Raw genomic sequence first — 17,905 nt, 5'->3', positions numbered from 1 at the left:
AAGGCTGAAGTGGGAGGACTGCTTGAGCCCAGCAGTTTGAGACCAGCCTGTGCAACATAGTGAGACCCCATCTCTACCCTAAAAAAAAGAAGGAAAAAAATTAGCTGGGCATACTGGTGCATGCCCATAATCCCAGCTACTTGGGAGGCTGAAGTAGAAGGATCACTTGAGCCCAGGAAGTCAAGGCTGCAGTGAGCCATAATGGTGCCACTGCACTCCAGCCTGGGTGACAGAGTGAGACCCTGTCTCAAAATAGAAAAAAAAAAAAAATGCTGAGACTCAAAGATGGGTCAGCGCAGAGAGAGGAGAGAGAACCAATGTTTGTCTCACCAACAAGAATAACACCCTGGAGAACGAACAGGAAGCATGCTGAATAGCCTCGCAATCCCTCGTGTGTTAAGCACACACTGCTGCTCCCCAAGTATTAATATTCTTTCTTTTCGTAAGGAAAAGAAAGCTTTCTATCATCTGAGGGAGTGACTGTAGTCTTAGAAGTCTGCTGCTAAGAAATGCCTCAGGCCTGTTCAGAAAAAAAATTAGAAAGCAGTCGGATAGGCTGGAAGAGCCTCGTGTCTTTGGGTAACTCTGCCAGCGCCCTGCTCTCTAAAGCCTCCCTACTCAAAAGGTGGTCTGAGCACCAGAGCTCCAACAGCATCTCAGCACTTGAAAGTCTGTTTGAAACATGGAATGTCACCCCAGGCCTGAACCAGCGTCTGCACTTTAACATAATCCTGAGGTGCTTCCCATGCACACCGAACGTGAGCCCGTGCTCTAGCACAGAAGCCCGGTGCCGACTGCAGGCAGACTGTACCAGGACTTGGGTTCTCCGAAGTGCAGGTAGTTGATGCTGTAGAGGTCCATGTCTTCAGTGTGCCAAGCAAAAGATGTCTTCCACATGCCAAAGTACAGGTATGGGGTGTTCACACCCTCAATGGTGATCCCACTCTCCTTTTCCACCAAGTCCAGGATTGTTCTCAGCCGGCCAATATTCCACTCATCAACATGCTGCAAAGGCAATGACAGCCCAGGGCAAGTTACATTTACATATAAACCAAGGCTCTGAACCTACAAATCAGAGTAGGTCACAAGTAAGCTGTCCTCTCTGACAAACATTTGGAATAATGTCAAAACACGATGGACGTGAAGACCACAGCATTCCTCATTCACTTTCACAGCTACCACTGGAACTGACACAATTTACCTTCAAAGGGCAAATATTACTTTGTGAATACTAGTGCAGGAAAGATGAATGAAGAGATGACAGTCACCTGTTTTTTTGTTTGTTTGTTTTTGAGACGGAGTCTCGCTCTGTTGCCCACGCTGGAGCACAGTGGCGTGATCTTGGCTCACTGCAACCTCCGCCTCCCTGGTTCAAGCAATTCTCTGCCTCAGCCTCCCAAGTAGCTGGGATTACAGGCAACTGCCACCACACCCCACTAATTTTTCTATTTTTAGTAGAGACAGGGTTTCACCATCTTGGTCAGGCTGGTCTTGAACTCCTGACCTCGTGATCCACCCGCCTTGGCCTCCTGAAGTGCTGGGATTACAGGCGTGAGCCACCGTGCCCGGCCAACAGTCACCTGTTTTAAACCCCAAGAGGAAAAGTTTGAATTGATGCTAAAGAAATTTAGGTCAAAAGAGAAAAAAAACTCTATGACCACACACACACAAAAAATTGCAAAACATGGGAACTATGACAGTGGACCAGGTGTGCTGGCTCACACCTGTAATCTCAACACTTTGGGAGGCCAAGGCAGGATTGCTTGAGCCCAGGAGTTCAAGACCATCCTGGGCAACAAAGTAAGACCCAGTCTCTACAAAAAAATTACAAATAAAAAAAAAGTAGCCAGGTGAAGTGGCACGTGACTGCAATCTCAGCTACTTGGGAGGGTGAAGCAGGAGGATCCCTTGAGCCCAGGGGTTTGAGGTTACAGTAATCTATGATCATACCACTATACTCTAGCTGGGTGGCAGGACGAGATTCTGTCTCAAAAACAAAAAAACAAAAAACTACGGCAATGTTGTGGCTTTTTAGCCCTGATTTCCACCAGGCAGTGTCTTCATAAAAAAATGTGCAATATCCTTTTCCTGAGTTGTAATGGCCAGCTGGGAACCCACCTCCTATAACTAGGCCCTGGATTATTATTATGCCTGACTTTTGTACCTCCCCATCCCAGATCCTTACAGCATCTTCTTGCCATTCATCCCTACAAGCTTGGCTTTCCCTGACCCCCAAAAAACTGTTATCAACAAAACTGGAATTCTTTTTTTTTTGAGATGGGGTCTCGCTCTGTTGCCCAGGCTGGAGTGCAGTGGCACGATCTCGGCTCACTGCAAGCTCCGCCTGCCGGGTTCACGCCATTCTCCTGCCTAAGCCTCCCGAGTAGCTGGGACTACAGGCGCCAGCCACCACACCCGGTTAATTTTTTTGTATTTTTAGTAGACATGGGGTTTTACCGTGTCAGCCAGGATGGTCTCGATCTCCTGACCTCATGATCCGCCTGCCTCAGCCTCCCAAAGTGCTGGGATTACTGATGTGAGCCACCACGCCCGGCCTGGAATTCATTTTTTTAACTCTTCCAATAACTGATAAAAACATTAAAATATGGGCCAGGCGCAATGGCTCTCGCCTGTAATCCCAGCACTTTGGGAGGCTGAGGCACGTGGATCACCTGAGGTGGGGAGTTTGAGACCAGCCTGACCAACATGGAGAAACCCCGACTCTACTAAAAAATACAAAATTAGCCAGGCAGGGTGGTGCACGCCTATAATCCCAGCTACTCAGGAGGCCGAGGCAGGAAAATCACTTGAACCCAGGAGGTGGAGGTTGTGGTGAGCTGAGATCACACCACTGCACTCCAGCCTGGGCAACAAGAGCGAAACTCCATCTCAAAAAAAAAAAAACCTTAAAACATGAAAACAATTATGAGTGATAATCCCTGAAATGCCCTACTGTTTTTCAGTCATCAGAAGATATTCCCAAATATTTTCCCCTTTCACCATATTTAAGGCAGGACTATGTCCCAAGCCAATGAAAGTGGTTAAAATAGCTTTTGCCACAGAATCTTGTTTGAGGATCCTGAAGAATCTAAATGTATTTCTCTTCTTAAATGTATACCCCTTTCAGTATTCAGTCATCTTTCTTCTGCAGAAACCACACTGCCTCATTTCATTATCTGAGAGCCAACCCACCCTTTCAAGAACTCATCAGCTACCACCCACCGACTATGCTAACAACCCTTGAAAAGAGCACATCACCCACTTCACATGTAAAGTAGGAGAAATAAAATTCAGTCACATGCAAAATGGCCCACAATGAGGCCAGCACAGCAACATCAGCTGGGGGTAGATCATCTGTTCATCTACCCATTCACCAAACAGCTTTTAGAGGTGCCTACTACGTGCTGGGTCGAAAAAAAGGTTATTACGAAATTACAAAAAATGCTGCACAGAGGGTTTCCAGTGAGCCTCACCTTTTCATAGAGGGTACCATTCACATCTGCACCATAGATGGGAGGATTGAATGTAAGATTTTTCCAGTATTTCCGCTCGAGCTCTTCAAACTCACTATAGCGTGGGGTACAGTACCTTTTGAAAGTAAAAAGAAACATGTAAACCACTTACAGGGGTTTATTAGGCATTATGAACATTACAAGACATAATCCCCTATTCCAGTGACAGCAAGAATTTCAAATGAACAAGGCATAATGTTGGCCTTCAAGGATCTAATACATAGTCACTCCCTGAACGTCCCTTCCATGAGCACTGGGCCTGAGGAAGGTAATGTACGCAGAGATGTAAACCCACTTTCCTTAACAAGCACATCCTCAACTCTGAAGAGACTACTTAAACCACACCTTGCTGGATTCAGGTGGCCACCCACGGAGAAAATGGGCTTACAAACCAAGACCCAAGGTCCCTGCATATCCACAGACAACCAAAACCCAGTAGCATGTGAAGAGCTGAGGCTTTCCAACAGCATTCACCTCCCTGAACCAGCCAAAAGGAAGCTGCTCCAAGAGGACTCATTTGTAAGTGCCCCTGCTGTATGCCCAGCGCCCTACGCAGTGGCTGACACTCACCAAGTAATCACACCTAAAAACATCAAGTATTTTAGTAAAAATATAAAATAGCTCTAAAAATCTAGATTTTTGCACATCAAATATTCCAATTAGGAAAATACGTACTCACATATACGCATATTTATATCTACCTATCTACATATAAAGTCATAGAAATATCTACACTTTGGCCAGAGGCATGGTGGCTCACACCTGTTATCCCAGCACTTTGGGAGGCCTGGTGGGGGCAGGTCACCTGAGGTCAGGAGTTCAAGACCAACCTGGCCAACATGGTGAAACCTGGTCTCTATTAGAAATACAAAACTTAGCCAGGCGTGGTGGCACACGCCTGTAATTCCAGCTACTTAGGGCGGGGGCTGAGGCACGAGAATTACTTAAACCCAGAAGGAGGAGTCTGCAGTGAGCTGAGCTAACGTCACTGCAGTCCACCCTCAGCCATAGAATAAAACTCTGTTTCCAAAAAAAAAAAAAAAACAAAAAACTATACCTTAAAAAGACAGGATCCTTGCTCTGCTGCCCAGGCTGCAGCACAGTAGTGTGATCACAGCTTACTATAGCCTTGAACTCCTGGGCTCAAGCAATCCTCCTGCCCCAGCCTCCCGAGTAGCCAGGACTGCAAGTATGCACCATCACACCTGGTTAGTGTTTTTATTTTTTGTAGAGATGGAATCCTGCAGTGTTTTCCAAGTTGGTCTCAAACTCCTGGCCTCAAGTGATCCTCCAACCTCGGCCTCCCAAAGTGATAGGATTATAGAAGTGAGTCAATGCACCCAGTCTAAAAATATCTATACTCTTTAGCTTAATCACCATATACTGAAAATTTACTAAAAACAAACAAACAAAAAACCTTCTTTTAGATTCAAACCAGCCAAGTACGGTGGCTCAGGCCTATAATCGCAGCACTTTGGGAGGCTGAGGCAGGAGGATCACTTGAGCCCAAGAGTTTGAGACCAGTAACATGGCAAAATCCTATTTCTACAAAAACTTTAAAAATTAGCAGAGCTGGCCAGGAGCAGTGACTCACGCCTGTAATCCCAGCACTTTGGGAGGCCATGGCAGGTGGATCACCTGAGGTCAAGAGTTTGAGACCAGCCTGGCCAACATGGTGAAACCCCAGCTCTACTAAAAATACAAAAATTAGCCAGGCATGGTGGCTCACATCTGTAATCCCAGCTACTTGGGAGGCTGAGGCAGGAGAACTGCTTAAACCTGGGAGACAGAGGTTGCAGTGAGCCGATATCACGCCATTGCACTCCAGCCTGGGCAACAAGAGCGAAACTCCATCTCAAAAAAAAAAAAAAAAATTAGCAGGGCATGGTGGTGCACACCTGCAGTCTCAGCTACTGGGGGTGGGAGGGAGTAGGAGGGCTGAGATGGGAGGATCTCTTGAGCCTGGGAGATCAAGGCTGCAGTGAACCATGAAATTAGCTGGGTGTGGTGGTGCGCACCTGTAGTTCCAGCTACTCTGGAGGCTGAGGCAGGAGAATCGCTTGAACCCGGAAGGAGGTGGAGGTTGCAGTGAGCCGAGATCAAGACACTGCACTCCAGCCTGGGTGACAGAGCGAGACTCCGTCTCAAAAAAAAAAAAAAAAAAAAAAAAAAATTATTATTATTATGAAGCAATTTAAGAAGAGTAATACACAAACCTTACAGATATTTGAAAAGGTGAAAAACTAATGCACATTCTAACTAAAATGGCAAAAGAAATATTATAAATGTATAAAGAGTAGACACATAAAGACCAAAATGAACTCATGGAGATAATGGGAATGAATTTAAAATTAATTAAATAAAAATCTGACTAAACAGTCCAGGCGCAGTGGCTCACACCTGTAATCCCAGCACTTGGGAGGCCGAGGCGGGCGGATCATGAGGTCAGGAGATCAAGACCATCCTGGCTAACATGGTGAAATCCCATCTCTACTAAAAACACAAAAAATTAGCCAGGTGTGGTGGCGAGCACCTGTAGTCCCAGCTACTTGGGAAGCTGAGGCTGAAGAATTGCTTGAACCCAGGAGGTGGAGGTTGCAGAGAGCTGAAACAGCACCACTGCCCTCCAGCCTGGGCGACAGAGTAAGACTCCATCTCAAAAAAGAAAAAAAAAAATCTGACTAAATAACTCCCTTACAGATTGTCAACCTAGTGAATAATACATTTTAGAGACCTAACATTCTCTCTGAAATATAATTAACTCCTCTATTGCCAACTAATCTGTTTCATGAAGGTAGGTTTTTAGGTCGGGCAGGGTGCCAGCACTTTGGGAGGCCAAGGCGGGCTGATCTGAGGCCAGGAGTTCGAGACCAGCCTAACCAACATGGTGAAACCCCATCTCTACTAAAAATACAAAAAAATTAGCCAGGCGTGGTGGCGGGCACCTGTAATCCCAGCTACTCGGGAAGCTGAGGTAAGAGAATCGCTTAAACCTGGGAGGCAGAGATTGCAGTGAGCTGAGATCATGCCACTGTACTCCAGCCTGGGCAACAGAGCGAGACTCTGTCTCAAAAGCAAAAATTTAGGTTTTTACCTTAAAGGTAAGAATCTGCTATGTATTAGGATAAAAGGAATAGACATAGGGCTGGTTAATTTAAAAGGAAAACAAGTGTGCTGAAAAAAGATAAAGCGAGAACAGCCTGGCCAATATGGTGAAACCCCATCTCTACTAAAAATACAAAAAAATTAGCCGGGTGTGGTGGCTACTCGGGAGGCTGAGGCAGGAAAATCGCTTGAAACCGGGAGGCTGAGGTTGCAGTGAGCCAACATTGCACCACTGCGTTCCGGCTTGGGTGAGAGAGTGAGACTCCATCTCAAAAAAAAAAAAAAAAGAAAGAAAGAAAAGAAAAGGCCTAATGTGTTAACAAAAAGGGAAGAAAGGCTGAGGAGACTGAAGCCCCTGGTGGAATTCCATGTGAGAAACAGAAAGCAGGTGAGCTTGGTCCTCATGCGTAGCAAAAATCAGACAAAAAGGATGGCAGGAAGGGTACAGCCTTTCACCTGCAGAGCAAGCCACATTTCTTTGACATGCCTTTATGTAAATTCTCTCATTGGCCAGCAGGTTGGCCAGCAAGGTAGATGTTTTAAGAGTAAGGTTGGCCAGGCACGGTGGCTCATGCCTGTAATCCCAGCACTTTGGGAGGCCGAGGTGGGGGGATCATGAAGTCAAGAGATCGAGACCATCCTGGCCAACATGATGAAACCCGTCTCTACTAAAAATACAAAAATTAGTCGGGCGTGGTGGCGAGCACCTGTAATCCCAGCTACTCAGGAGGCTGAGGCAGGAGAATCGGCGTGAACCCAGGAGGCAGAGGTTGCAGTGAGCCAAGATCGCGCCACTGCACTCTAGCCTGGCAACACAGTGAGACTCCGTCTCAAAAAAAAAAGAGGGCCGGGCGCGGTGGCTCAAGCTTGTAATCCCAGCACTTTGGGAGGCCGAGACGGGCGGATCACGAGGTCGGGAGATCGAGACCATCCTGGCTAACACGGTGAAACCCCGTCTCTACTAAAAAATACAAAAAAACTAGCCAGGCGAGGTGGCGGGCTCCTGTAGTCCCAGCTACTCCGGAGGCTGAGGCAGGAGAATGGCGTAAACCCGGGAGGCGGAGCTTGCAGTGAGCTGAGATCCGGCCACAGCACTCCAGCCTGGGCGACAGAGCCAGACTCCGTCTCAAAAAAAAAAAAAAAAAAAAAAGAGGTAAGGTGTCCGCCGGATGCAGTGGCTCATGCCTATAATCCCAGCACTTCGGGAGTCTGAGGCAAGGGGATCGCTTGAGCCCAGGAGTTCAAGACCAAACTGGGCAGCAAATAATAAAAAAAATTAGCTGAGCGTGGTAACACATGCCTATACCTCCAGTTACTTGGGAGGCTGAGCTAGAAAGATCACTTGAGCCTGGGCAGTCAAGGCTGCAGTAAGTCATGACTGCACCACTGCACTCCAACTTGGGTAACACAGTGACACCGTGTCTCAAGAAACAACAGAAATGGCCGGGCGCGGTGGCTCAAGCCTGTAATCCCAGCACTTTGGGAGGCCGAGGCGGGTGGATCACGAGGTCAGAAGATCGAGACCATCCTGGCTAACATGGTGAAACCCCGTCTCTACTAAAAATACAAAAAACTAGCCGGGCGTGGTGGTGGGCGCCTGTAGTCCCAGCTACTCGGAGGCTGAGGCGGGAGAATGGCGTGAACCTGGGAGGTGGAGCTTGCAGTGAGCCGAGATCGCGCCACTGCACTCCAGCCTGGGCGACAGAGCGAGACTCCGTCTCAAAAAAAAAAAAAAAAAAAAAAAAAAGAAACAACAGAAAGAGTTCAGTTGTCAATAAAACTAGAAGATCTCAATTACAATTGTGATAAGTCAAGTGTGGTAAGTCAATGAAAAGAAGGCAAAGAGTAGAAACAAAGTGAGACCTGATGAGAGAGAGCTGATGAAGCACAGGAATGCCACCCCAGCAGGGCAAAGACAGGCAGGCACAAGACCTGGCTCTGGGCTATGTGAAGGCACAGTATATGTGACTAGCTGAAATCAAGGCATGTGCAAATCAAAAGGCTCAGGAAAAGAAGCAAGGGAAAAAGGAAAAACTTGTGGAAACTCAAAATTAAGGAGTCAATGGAAAGTGAGAAAATCCAAGGAAGAGGATTAGAAGGAGTGGTCAAGGCCGGGTGCAGTGGCTCACGCTTATAATCCCAGCACTTTGGGATCAAAGGTGGGCAGATCACCTGAGATCAGGAGCTCAAAACCAGCTTGGCCAACATGGTGAAACCCTGTCTCTACTAAAAATACAAAAATTAGCCTGGCATGGTGGCAGGCACCTGTAATCCCAGCTACTCGGGAGGCTGACACAGGAGAACTGCTTGAACCCGGGAGGCAGAGGTTGCGGTGAGCTGAGATTGCACCATTGCACTATTGCACTCTGGGGAATGAGCGAGACTCCGTCTCAAAAAAAAAAAAGAAAAGATGGAGTAGTCAGAGCTGAACGAGGGAACACAAAATTTATTCTCTGTGAATCTCAGGAAAAATGAGAACTAAACATTAAAAACAGCGGAGAAGGGCCAGGCGTGGTGGCTCTTGCCTGTAATCCCAGCACTATGGGAGGCCAAGGCAGGCGGATCACTTGAGGTCAGGAGTTCAAGACCAGCCCAGCCAATGTGGTGAAACCCTGTCTCTAATAAAAATACAAGAATTAGCCAAGAATGGTGGTGCGTGTCTATAGTCCCAGCTACTTGGGAGGCCGAAGCGGGAGAATGACTTGAACCTGGGAGACAGAGGTTGCAGTGAGCCAAGATCTCTCCACTGCACTCCAGCCTGGGCAATACAGTGAGACTCCATCTCAAAAAAAAAAAAAAAAAAACCAAAAAACCCACAGCAGAGAAGAACTGAGAACAGGCCTACACAAAGAAAAGTATCTCTAAAAGAGACAAGAAGGTACAGAGGAAGAATGGAGTGACAGAAAATAGCAACCAGCTTGGTGATTTACTCACACTTTGTTAATGTCAAAACAGAAATGAGCTAGCAGGCTGGATGGGCAGTGAGAAATTCCAGCACAATTAAACACAGAGCATCCCAAGAGAAAGGAAGTGGAACCAAAGCACTTTTGATGAGCAGGTGGTTATCAATACCCAGCAAAAGCTCCTTGTGCACCACCTCCAACTTTCTCCTTGCAACCTCAGAGTCAGAAAATGATTCTACTTCTGATGGAAAAACAATGGGATTTGTTGATATAAACAGGAACAGGTTTAGACTGAGACACAGTCCTGAGAGGAGGAAATGCTTCCATAAAAAAAGCAGAAAGGGAGACAACTAGAACAGAGCTGTCCTACTGAAAACACTGTTCATCAGGACAGCAGCAGTCCTAGAGATGCTAGGAGGATGAGACACCAGGGTCCTAGATGGTATGTCAGGTAAGAAAGGGTTTCCACTCACTTATCGCTATTGGCTATCTTGCGGAACTCTCGAACAGTCATGGCTTTCTTCTGTATGTTGTACTGAGTAAAGAGGCCAGACTGCCCTGTCACCAGCTGTTGGATGGGGGCAGGAATGACCAAATCATCAATGTCATCATAGGATGCTCGTGGCTTCCATTCTTTTGGAGGAACAACCTGAAGGGAACACAAGAAACAAAAAGACAGATGAGAAACCTGGCAAGCCAGTCAGACACCAGGAAGCATGTAGTTACCAGCCAACCTAACAGTCAATTTTACTAGACAGTTACTTTGATTTACCCACATTCACCAAAACACAGTAAGTCACAGGCATGCTAATCCTGATCCACTTTTGCCACCAATCAGCTGCCTAACTGCAATAACCTAAGGTAAGTAATACTTGTTCCCAGCTTCAGTATCTTATTTGGACACCAAGAAAAGAGACTGAAGAGTTGTTTCTCTCTCCATCTCAAAGCCCAGTGCTCTCTTTAAAAAAATCATAAACACAATTTTACTTGATTTGGTCTACTCTATACTTATACAGAATTTCCTTTTTCACATACTAGATTAGAATTTACTTACAAAGAATCATAACATTCTTAAAAATCTAATCGTGAGGCCAGGCACAATGGCTCATGCCTGTAATCCCAGCACTTTGGGAGGCCGAGGCAGGTGAATCACCTGAGGTCAGAGTGTGAGATCAGCTTGGCCAACATGGTGAAACCCCATCTCTACTAAAAATACAAAAATTAGTGTGGCATGGTGGTGCTCAACTATAATCCCGGCTATCTGGGGGGCTGATGCAGGAGAATTGCTTGAACCCGGAGGCAGAGGTTGCAGTAAGCCAAGATCGCACGATTGCACTCCAGCTGGGGCAACAAGAGCAAAACTCCATCTCAAAAAAAAAAAAAATCTTATCTTTAATAGTTAAGTAAGATAGATGCGCTTTATGGAATACTATACAGCTTTTTTTTGTCTTTTTTTTTTTTTTTTTTTTTTTTTTTTCCTTTTTGTGGAGAACGGGGTCTCGCTATATTACCCAGGCAGGTCTCGAACTCCTGGGCTCAAGCTATCCTCCCGCCTCTGCCTCCCTGAGAGCTGGGATTACAGGCGTGAGCCACCGCGCCCGGCTATACAGCTTTTTTTTGTTGTTTAATTAGAGAGTACTGTTTCACTTTATGTAACAAGGGAGAAAACACACACACACACACACACTAGCATCTGCATAAGAACACTGAAAGGACATACAAGAAAATACTGAAAGAGAGCAAGACTCTACAGTAGCTACCTTCCAATAGCATTCTGTTTTACTCACATAAGCAAATTACCCATTCCAATAGTAATAAATTAACAAGACAGTTGACATGAGAAAAAAGAAGAATGAGTTGAATCCATAACTGACCTAGAGGGAGGAATATATGTTGTTAAAAAGGAAAAAAAAAAAAGAAAGAAAAAAAAAAGAATGAACGAACCAACACAGGAATGTATATGGCATGATGCCATTCTCTTTTAAAAACAAAACAAATAACACTATCTTATATGTGTGTATGTTTGTATGAGCAGAGAAAAAGGTGTGGAGGGAGCTATTACCACTTAAGGAGACGGCACTGGAGAAGGTGGATGAAGATCAGCCTTTTCTTTATCTGCGTTTGAAATATTTAACTTGTAATCACCAACATTTTTTTTTTATAACTTTTTAAATCTAATAAAGTACAACCAAAAGCAATGTGCTACGAAAAACTGCACTACAGGCCCTGCTATCCCCGCCTGCTGTCATTAACCCAGCAGTAGCGTATCTGCAGATAAGAGGAAAGAGGAAGGAGGATGTGGTCGTCTCAAGTCTCCGGAGGCACCAGGGTCCAAGACTGGTCCTCAGCTTTGTAGCCAATGTTCTTGCTTTCTCTTTTCATATTGAAAATGTAACAAGCACATATGGTAAGAAATTCAAACAACATAAAATGGTGTGAAAAATTTCCTCCTGACTTAGACTGAGGTCCCTGCCTCTCGGTTTCTTGAGGATCTCTCCAGAAATGCAGTTCTTTCAGCTTCCAGCACTCAACCTGGTTGTGACAGAATATATGAAGAACTGATTTGACTCAGGAAAAATAACGAATCCAACTCACAGGAGAAAGAAGTACAAACCAGAAACCAATTTCAAATTACAAGGACCAGAATACTCATGTTGGCTGGCCAGTGCATTCTCTCCCCTTGAAGAAAGTCCACATGGGAAGCCAAATTGCTACTAGAGTGCTGGATGAGACTGAAATGAGAGCAAGAGAAGTCAGATGGCATAAGCACTCACTGGTAGTTCAATAACACTACAGCACCCAGCTCCACCAAGAGGGCTGAGGCACAACAGCAGCCAGGCCTGGAGACACTAGCTCTTTACCTCCCCCTTTCTGAAGATTCCAAGTAGCTCTCTTCCTACCTAAAAGCAGAGATGCTTCTGATGTTAACAACGGGAATTAACTTGCAAATAGAACTGCATTCACTAAAGTCATCACCCCACCCAACTTTCAGTAAAACACAGTTCTGGCCCTTATTTAGGAAAAAAATCTTACTGCTGCCCTAGGTAACAAAACCATCTGAACAATCCCGGCTCCTTACCTTGGCGAGCCCTGCCCGATGAGCTCCTTGGGATTCAATGTAGGCAATGTATCTACTGAAGTTTCGGAACTCTTCCATAGTTGGATAAAAGGTCATTATCCTAGCACTGGGATTCAGAGTTTCAGACTCAGAAGCCATTTTCCCTCCTTTTTGAGGTCCCTTTAGTCAGACAGGAATCTGAAGAAACACATTAAGAGCATAAAATAATATAAAAATTAAAATTAAGTGCTGGAAACATCAATGCTGAAAACAGTAAAAGATAATATAGAAATTCAGAAGATGCAGTTAAGACTTCACACCTGGAATCTGCCTCTAGAAAAGTTATTTAGGGGCCAGGAACAGTGGCTCACGCCTGTAATCCCAGCACTTTGCAGGCACCTGTAATCCCAGCTACTCGGGAGGCTGAGGCTGGAAAATCGCTTGAACCCGGGAGGCTGAGGCTGCAGTGAGCCAACATTGTGCCATTGCACTCCAGATTGGGCAACAAGAGCAAAACGCCGTCTCAAACAAAAAAAAAAAAAAAAAAAAAAAGGAAAGAAAAGTTATTTAGGGTGGGGCTGTGGTGGCTCAAGCCTGTAATCCCAGCACTTTGGGAGACAGAGGTGGGCGGATCGCTTGAATTCAGGAGTTTGAGATCAGACTGGGCAACATAGTGAGACCCTGTCTCAAAAAATTTTAAAACATCACAACAACAAGAAGTGATTTAAATAAACTAGAAATACAGATCGAAAAGGTTCTGTTTAAAAAGAAAGTGATGTATCAAAACTGCATGGATTCAAACCTTATTTCAACAGAGATATTGTTATTGCAACAGGATTGCTCTTGAAAAAAAAAAAAACCAGATAATTGTTCAGCTAAAAAAAGGAAATTAATTTGGTTATTGGTCCTATCTAATAGTACAGCTAAAATGTCCATATTTTACCCTTATCCTTTCAAGCTACTCCCTTATTAACACCTTGCTAATCACTTTTCAGAGTAGTAAATATAATATACTACAACTTGAAAGCCACGCACAGCTGGGTGTGGTGGCTCACGCCTGTAATCCCAGCACTTTGGGAGGCCAAAGCTCCTTCCTAGGGCACAGCTAAACCGGATACCTAATAAAAGTTAAGTGGCTACAAGATAACAAACCTTAAGGGTTCAAAAGTACTTTGATATTAGTAACATGATTTTAAAACCTTTGATATTAGTAACATAATTTTAAAACCCTAAAGTGAAACTGTTCTATCTAAACTAAGATGCAGTTTCAGGAGTACTTAATGAAATCAAGTTACAAACAAGTTCCATTGCACTGTACCCAGAACTCAAAGGACAAAATTTAAACTAGCAATACAGGGCAAACTTCATAACTGACTGGAGAAAGCCAAATAAATACTTTGTTTTTAGATGCGAACTTCAGCTAAGTGGGTGCATCCCCACAGCTCGGTAACACAATAGACCATCTCAACTGAAAAAAGACAAAGCATACCAGTGAAAACAGGCCATTCTAGAAGGAACACCAGTATGTCCTTTCCTTTACCCACCCTCCTCACTCAGGGTGCAGCAGCAGTTCTGTACCCCGCTATCTGGGGCCCAAAGCTATGGCGGTTCAGCTCCAAGAGTCTCTTTGAGAGCTGGAGAGCTCAGAAAGGAGAAAACTGCCTCCAATCTACCAGAAATCTGGTTACAGCCCTGGGAGCAGAACTGTGTAAGGTAGGAGAGAAGGCAAATCCAGTTACCCGTATCTCCTAGGCTTCCTTTCCATCGAAAATAAGGCGTGTTTCTAAACAGGCGCTTTTCGTGAACCTGGCAGAAAGTTTGCATGGCAGGTATACTGTTATCCCTGTTTTACATACCAGGAAATTTGCCCACAGCCCACTCTTAAGTGCACCTTCCACTGCCCTATACTGCTTACATCCTCATCTCCATCTGGACTAAGTCCTTTGCAAGGGCAGTTCCAAGTATGGAGAAACCCGAAGTTTATTTAATTTTGAAGACCCTCTTAAAAAGAAAAATGAATCCAAAATATCTTACTTTTGCAAATTTTATAAAAACATACAGTCATGTGAATACAATGTTGGGGCCCTTCCCCGGGCCTTCAAAGGGGCCCTAATGGGCTTCATCAGCCTCTGGCCCAATTCATCTTTGTATGCCTAGAACAATGCATGGCACAGAGTAGGCAATCGGTAACTGTTGAAAAACTGATTTCCTCACCCTCACCTCAATTGTTCATCCCTTCTTCAACCCTACGATTCCCCTCCCCCAATCTATTCCCTGGGGAAAGCTCCCGTTTAATGACACCTTCCCTCCCAATCAGTAACAAAGCCTAGTGATTCAAGAACACCGGCTCCAAAGTCAGAACTCTGAATACAGATCCGGTCTCTGCCGTCTATTAGCTGTGTGACCTTGGCTGTGTGAGTTGACTGAGTCTCAGTTTCTCCACCTGTAAAATGGGGATCCCAACCCCCTGCCTTGCAGGGTCGCTGTGATTAGCTCAGATGATGCAAGCGAAACACTAAGCACTAGGCCCGGTACTTAACCACTCAATAAAGCTAGTTGTTGCTAACGACCCCCTCGGACTCCCGCACCCTTCCCTCGCAGCCGCTCCCGCGAACATCACTCCAAAGGCAGCGCACCCTGCTCCCCAAGATCCCCGAACCTCACCGCGCACAGGTTCGGCCCCTCCCGGCCCCGCGGCCTTAGCGAGTAAAGCTCCGCCGCAGGAAGAAGAAAATAAGGCCCAGAGGACCCGCCCCCCTCTCCCGACGTCCATTGGCCCTGAAGATTGGAAAAGGCCAATCTCAGAACCCATTCTGGAAGCTCCTTCTCCTATTGGCCGAGAAACATGCCGATCACTCACCGCTGGAAGAACCACCCCCACCGCCCCTCCCCCACAAAACTCACGGTCACGGCTACAGCAGCAAAGCGCCTCAAGAATTCCAAAACCCTATAGTTCTCACCTACAGCCCAAAGCCCCGCCAGGGCTTAGGCTCAGCTCCTGCTGTCGCCACTAGCCGATCCTACTGCTTTTCCAGCAGGCGAAGGGCGAAACTCCGCCTCCTCTAAAGTCTGCATCTGCGCAGCCGCACAGAGTCAACCAATTCAAGGGTGGCTGCAAACCATACACCAGCCAATGAGCACGCGCCGCAGCCACCTCCCAGTCCCGACCTCAGTGTGCTCAGCCTATGAGCGCCGGCTCGGGCTGTTGCCAGGAGGAAACGCTGTACCACTCGGGACCGCGGCCAGTGAGCCTCTAGCTGGATCGCGAAGCTGGCCAATCATAGGCGGGCTCCTGGCCACCCATAACTAATCAGGGTTGAAAGAAGCTAGTACCTAGAAGTGGGCCGGTCGGGTAGATGGGTAAGGGCGGTGAGGTTACTATAGGATGTCGCTAACGAAAGGATGGGCCAAAGTTTTCTTGGGATGAGTATCCTCTTTGCCTAACGTGGAAATGTGTCGGGGCCTTTAGGGGCAGCTTCCGAGCTCAGGGAGTGCTGAAAAGATGACCGTCTTGTCCCGGTTTGTCTTGGGCGTCTCAGTTTTCAAAACAAAATCCTGCGTCCTTGGAAACCCCTCATTCGCTGTCAAGTCTGGACAGGGAAGGGAGGCTGCCCTGAGGGTCATTAGGACAGACCCTGAGGGAGGCTGTCCTTAGGGTCATTAAAAAGCAGTTCCTGGCCGGGCGTGGTCGCTCACGCGTGTAATTCCAGCACTTTGGGAGGCCGAGGCGGGCGGATCACCTGAAACCGGCAGTTTGAGACCGGCCTGACCAACATGAAGAAACCCCCGTCTCTACTAAAAATAAATAAATAAATAAATACAAAATTAGCCGGGCGTGGTGGTGCATGCCTGTAGTCCCAGCTACTCGGGAGGCTGAGGCATTCGAATCGCTTGAACCCGGGAGGCGGAGGTTGCGGTGAGCCGAGATCGAGCCATTGCACTCCAACCTGGGCAACAAGAGTGAAACTCCGTCTCAAAAAAAAAAAAAATCATTTCCTCAGTGAGCGGGGATTTGGGGGATCATTAGGAGCAGCTCTTGGGGCGGAGAGGGGGGCATCCTGGGAATCAGAAGAGGCACTTCTGGGGGGCTGGAGGGGGAGGGGGCTTCCTAGAATCATTAGGAGCGATTCCTGAGGGGTAGTGAGTCGCCTTAAGGAGTTCCCAGAATTGTCAAGGGTGATGGGGAAGGTCAAGTAGGAAAGTAAAATACCCACAACCAGAGTCATAAAAAATGTACAAAATTACCATGGGTGAGTAATGGGGTAGTGCCCTGGAAAGAGCTATATGGAGTCAGGCCTGTGTTCAAAACTAGTAACTGTGCTGAGCCTGGGAGTTCACATCAATACAATGGAAAAAATAATGCCTCGCGGATTTTGTAAAGATGAGAGTTAATGAATGTTGCCAAAAAGAACATATTACATAGAATGCTATGGACTTATGGTATGGACCAATCATCATTTCTGCGTCAGGCTGGGTACATGCCTACTGAAAAAAAAAAAGTGTTAAAAAAAGTTTCAAAAACAGAAATGACTGTTTCAAAAAGAATGGCCGTTGGCTACACAGCCACAAGTCTTTCACAACAATTACAGGGTTTTTCTCCCTTACCCAGTAAGGTAATCGACAGTATTAGATAATAGATTATACTGAGTAGCTCACAAAAGTGCCGAGTCTGAAGAATCCAACTTACAGGACACATAAAGAAAACCCAAATCATGCGGTAGAATTCATCCACCACCGTCTTTGCTGCTGCCACTAAGCACAAGATATTGCAGGTTGCTTCACAGACTCCACTGTCCTGTACATGGATACAGTCGCTAGCACTACTGTTACTGTGTTCCATAAACTGGATTTTGCTGTATTTCCCGGTGCTGCCAGACGATTTCCAAGGCCCCTCTACTGTGTATCATTAGCTTCTAATTGGTATGTGCACGTGATAGGTAGAGCCTAAATCAAGTTCTCATGATATGCTCCCATTTTTCTGACCAGTTTTCCTGTTTCCTCTTTTTTTTTTTTTTTTTTTTTTTTTAAATGAGACGGAGTCGCCGGGCGCGGTGGCTCAAGCCTGTAATCCCAGCACTTTGGGAGGCCGAGACGGGCGGATCACGAGGTCTGGAGATCGAGACCATCCTGGCTAACCCGGTGAAACCCCGTCTCTACTCAAAAATACAAAAACTAGCCAGGGGAGGTGGCGGGCGCCTGTGGTCCCCGCTACTCGGGAGGCTGAGGCAGAATGGCGTAAACCCGGGAGGCGGAGCTTGCAGGGAGCTGAGATCCGGCCACTGCACTCCAGCCTGGGCGACAGAGCGAGACTCCGTCTCAAAAAAAAA

At 46.3% G+C, this 17,905-nt stretch overlaps 1 protein-coding gene across 2 annotated transcripts in view; it reads right to left on the bottom strand.

Annotated features, from left to right (window-relative positions):
- Positions 1 to 15,684, bottom strand: part of KDM4A (lysine demethylase 4A) — a 57,217-nt gene extending 41,533 nt beyond the window's left edge. The window contains exons 1-5 of one of the 2 annotated variants that reach the window (XM_025384293.1): positions 15,539 to 15,684; positions 12,600 to 12,776; positions 9,994 to 10,169; positions 3,474 to 3,588; positions 812 to 1,005 (exon numbers count right to left, since the gene is read on the bottom strand). In XM_025384293.1, the coding sequence (XP_025240078.1) occupies positions 812 to 1,005; positions 3,474 to 3,588; positions 9,994 to 10,169; positions 12,600 to 12,737 (623 nt within the window). In that variant the 5' untranslated portion in view covers positions 12,738 to 12,776; positions 15,539 to 15,684. Of the gene's footprint in view, positions 1 to 811; positions 1,006 to 3,473; positions 3,589 to 9,993; positions 10,170 to 12,599; positions 12,777 to 15,242; positions 15,324 to 15,538 lie in introns of those variants that run through there. The other variant, XM_025384303.1, reaches the window with a different exon arrangement.
- Between the last annotated feature and the right edge of the window lie 2,221 nt (positions 15,685 to 17,905).

The sequence above is a fragment of the Theropithecus gelada genome, chromosome 1 (assembly GCF_003255815.1).
Source record: "Theropithecus gelada isolate Dixy chromosome 1, Tgel_1.0, whole genome shotgun sequence".
NCBI lineage: Eukaryota > Metazoa > Chordata > Mammalia > Primates > Cercopithecidae > Theropithecus > Theropithecus gelada.
The sequence above is the reverse complement of the archived record's forward strand: the minus strand, read 5'-3'. Positions and strand labels throughout refer to the sequence as shown.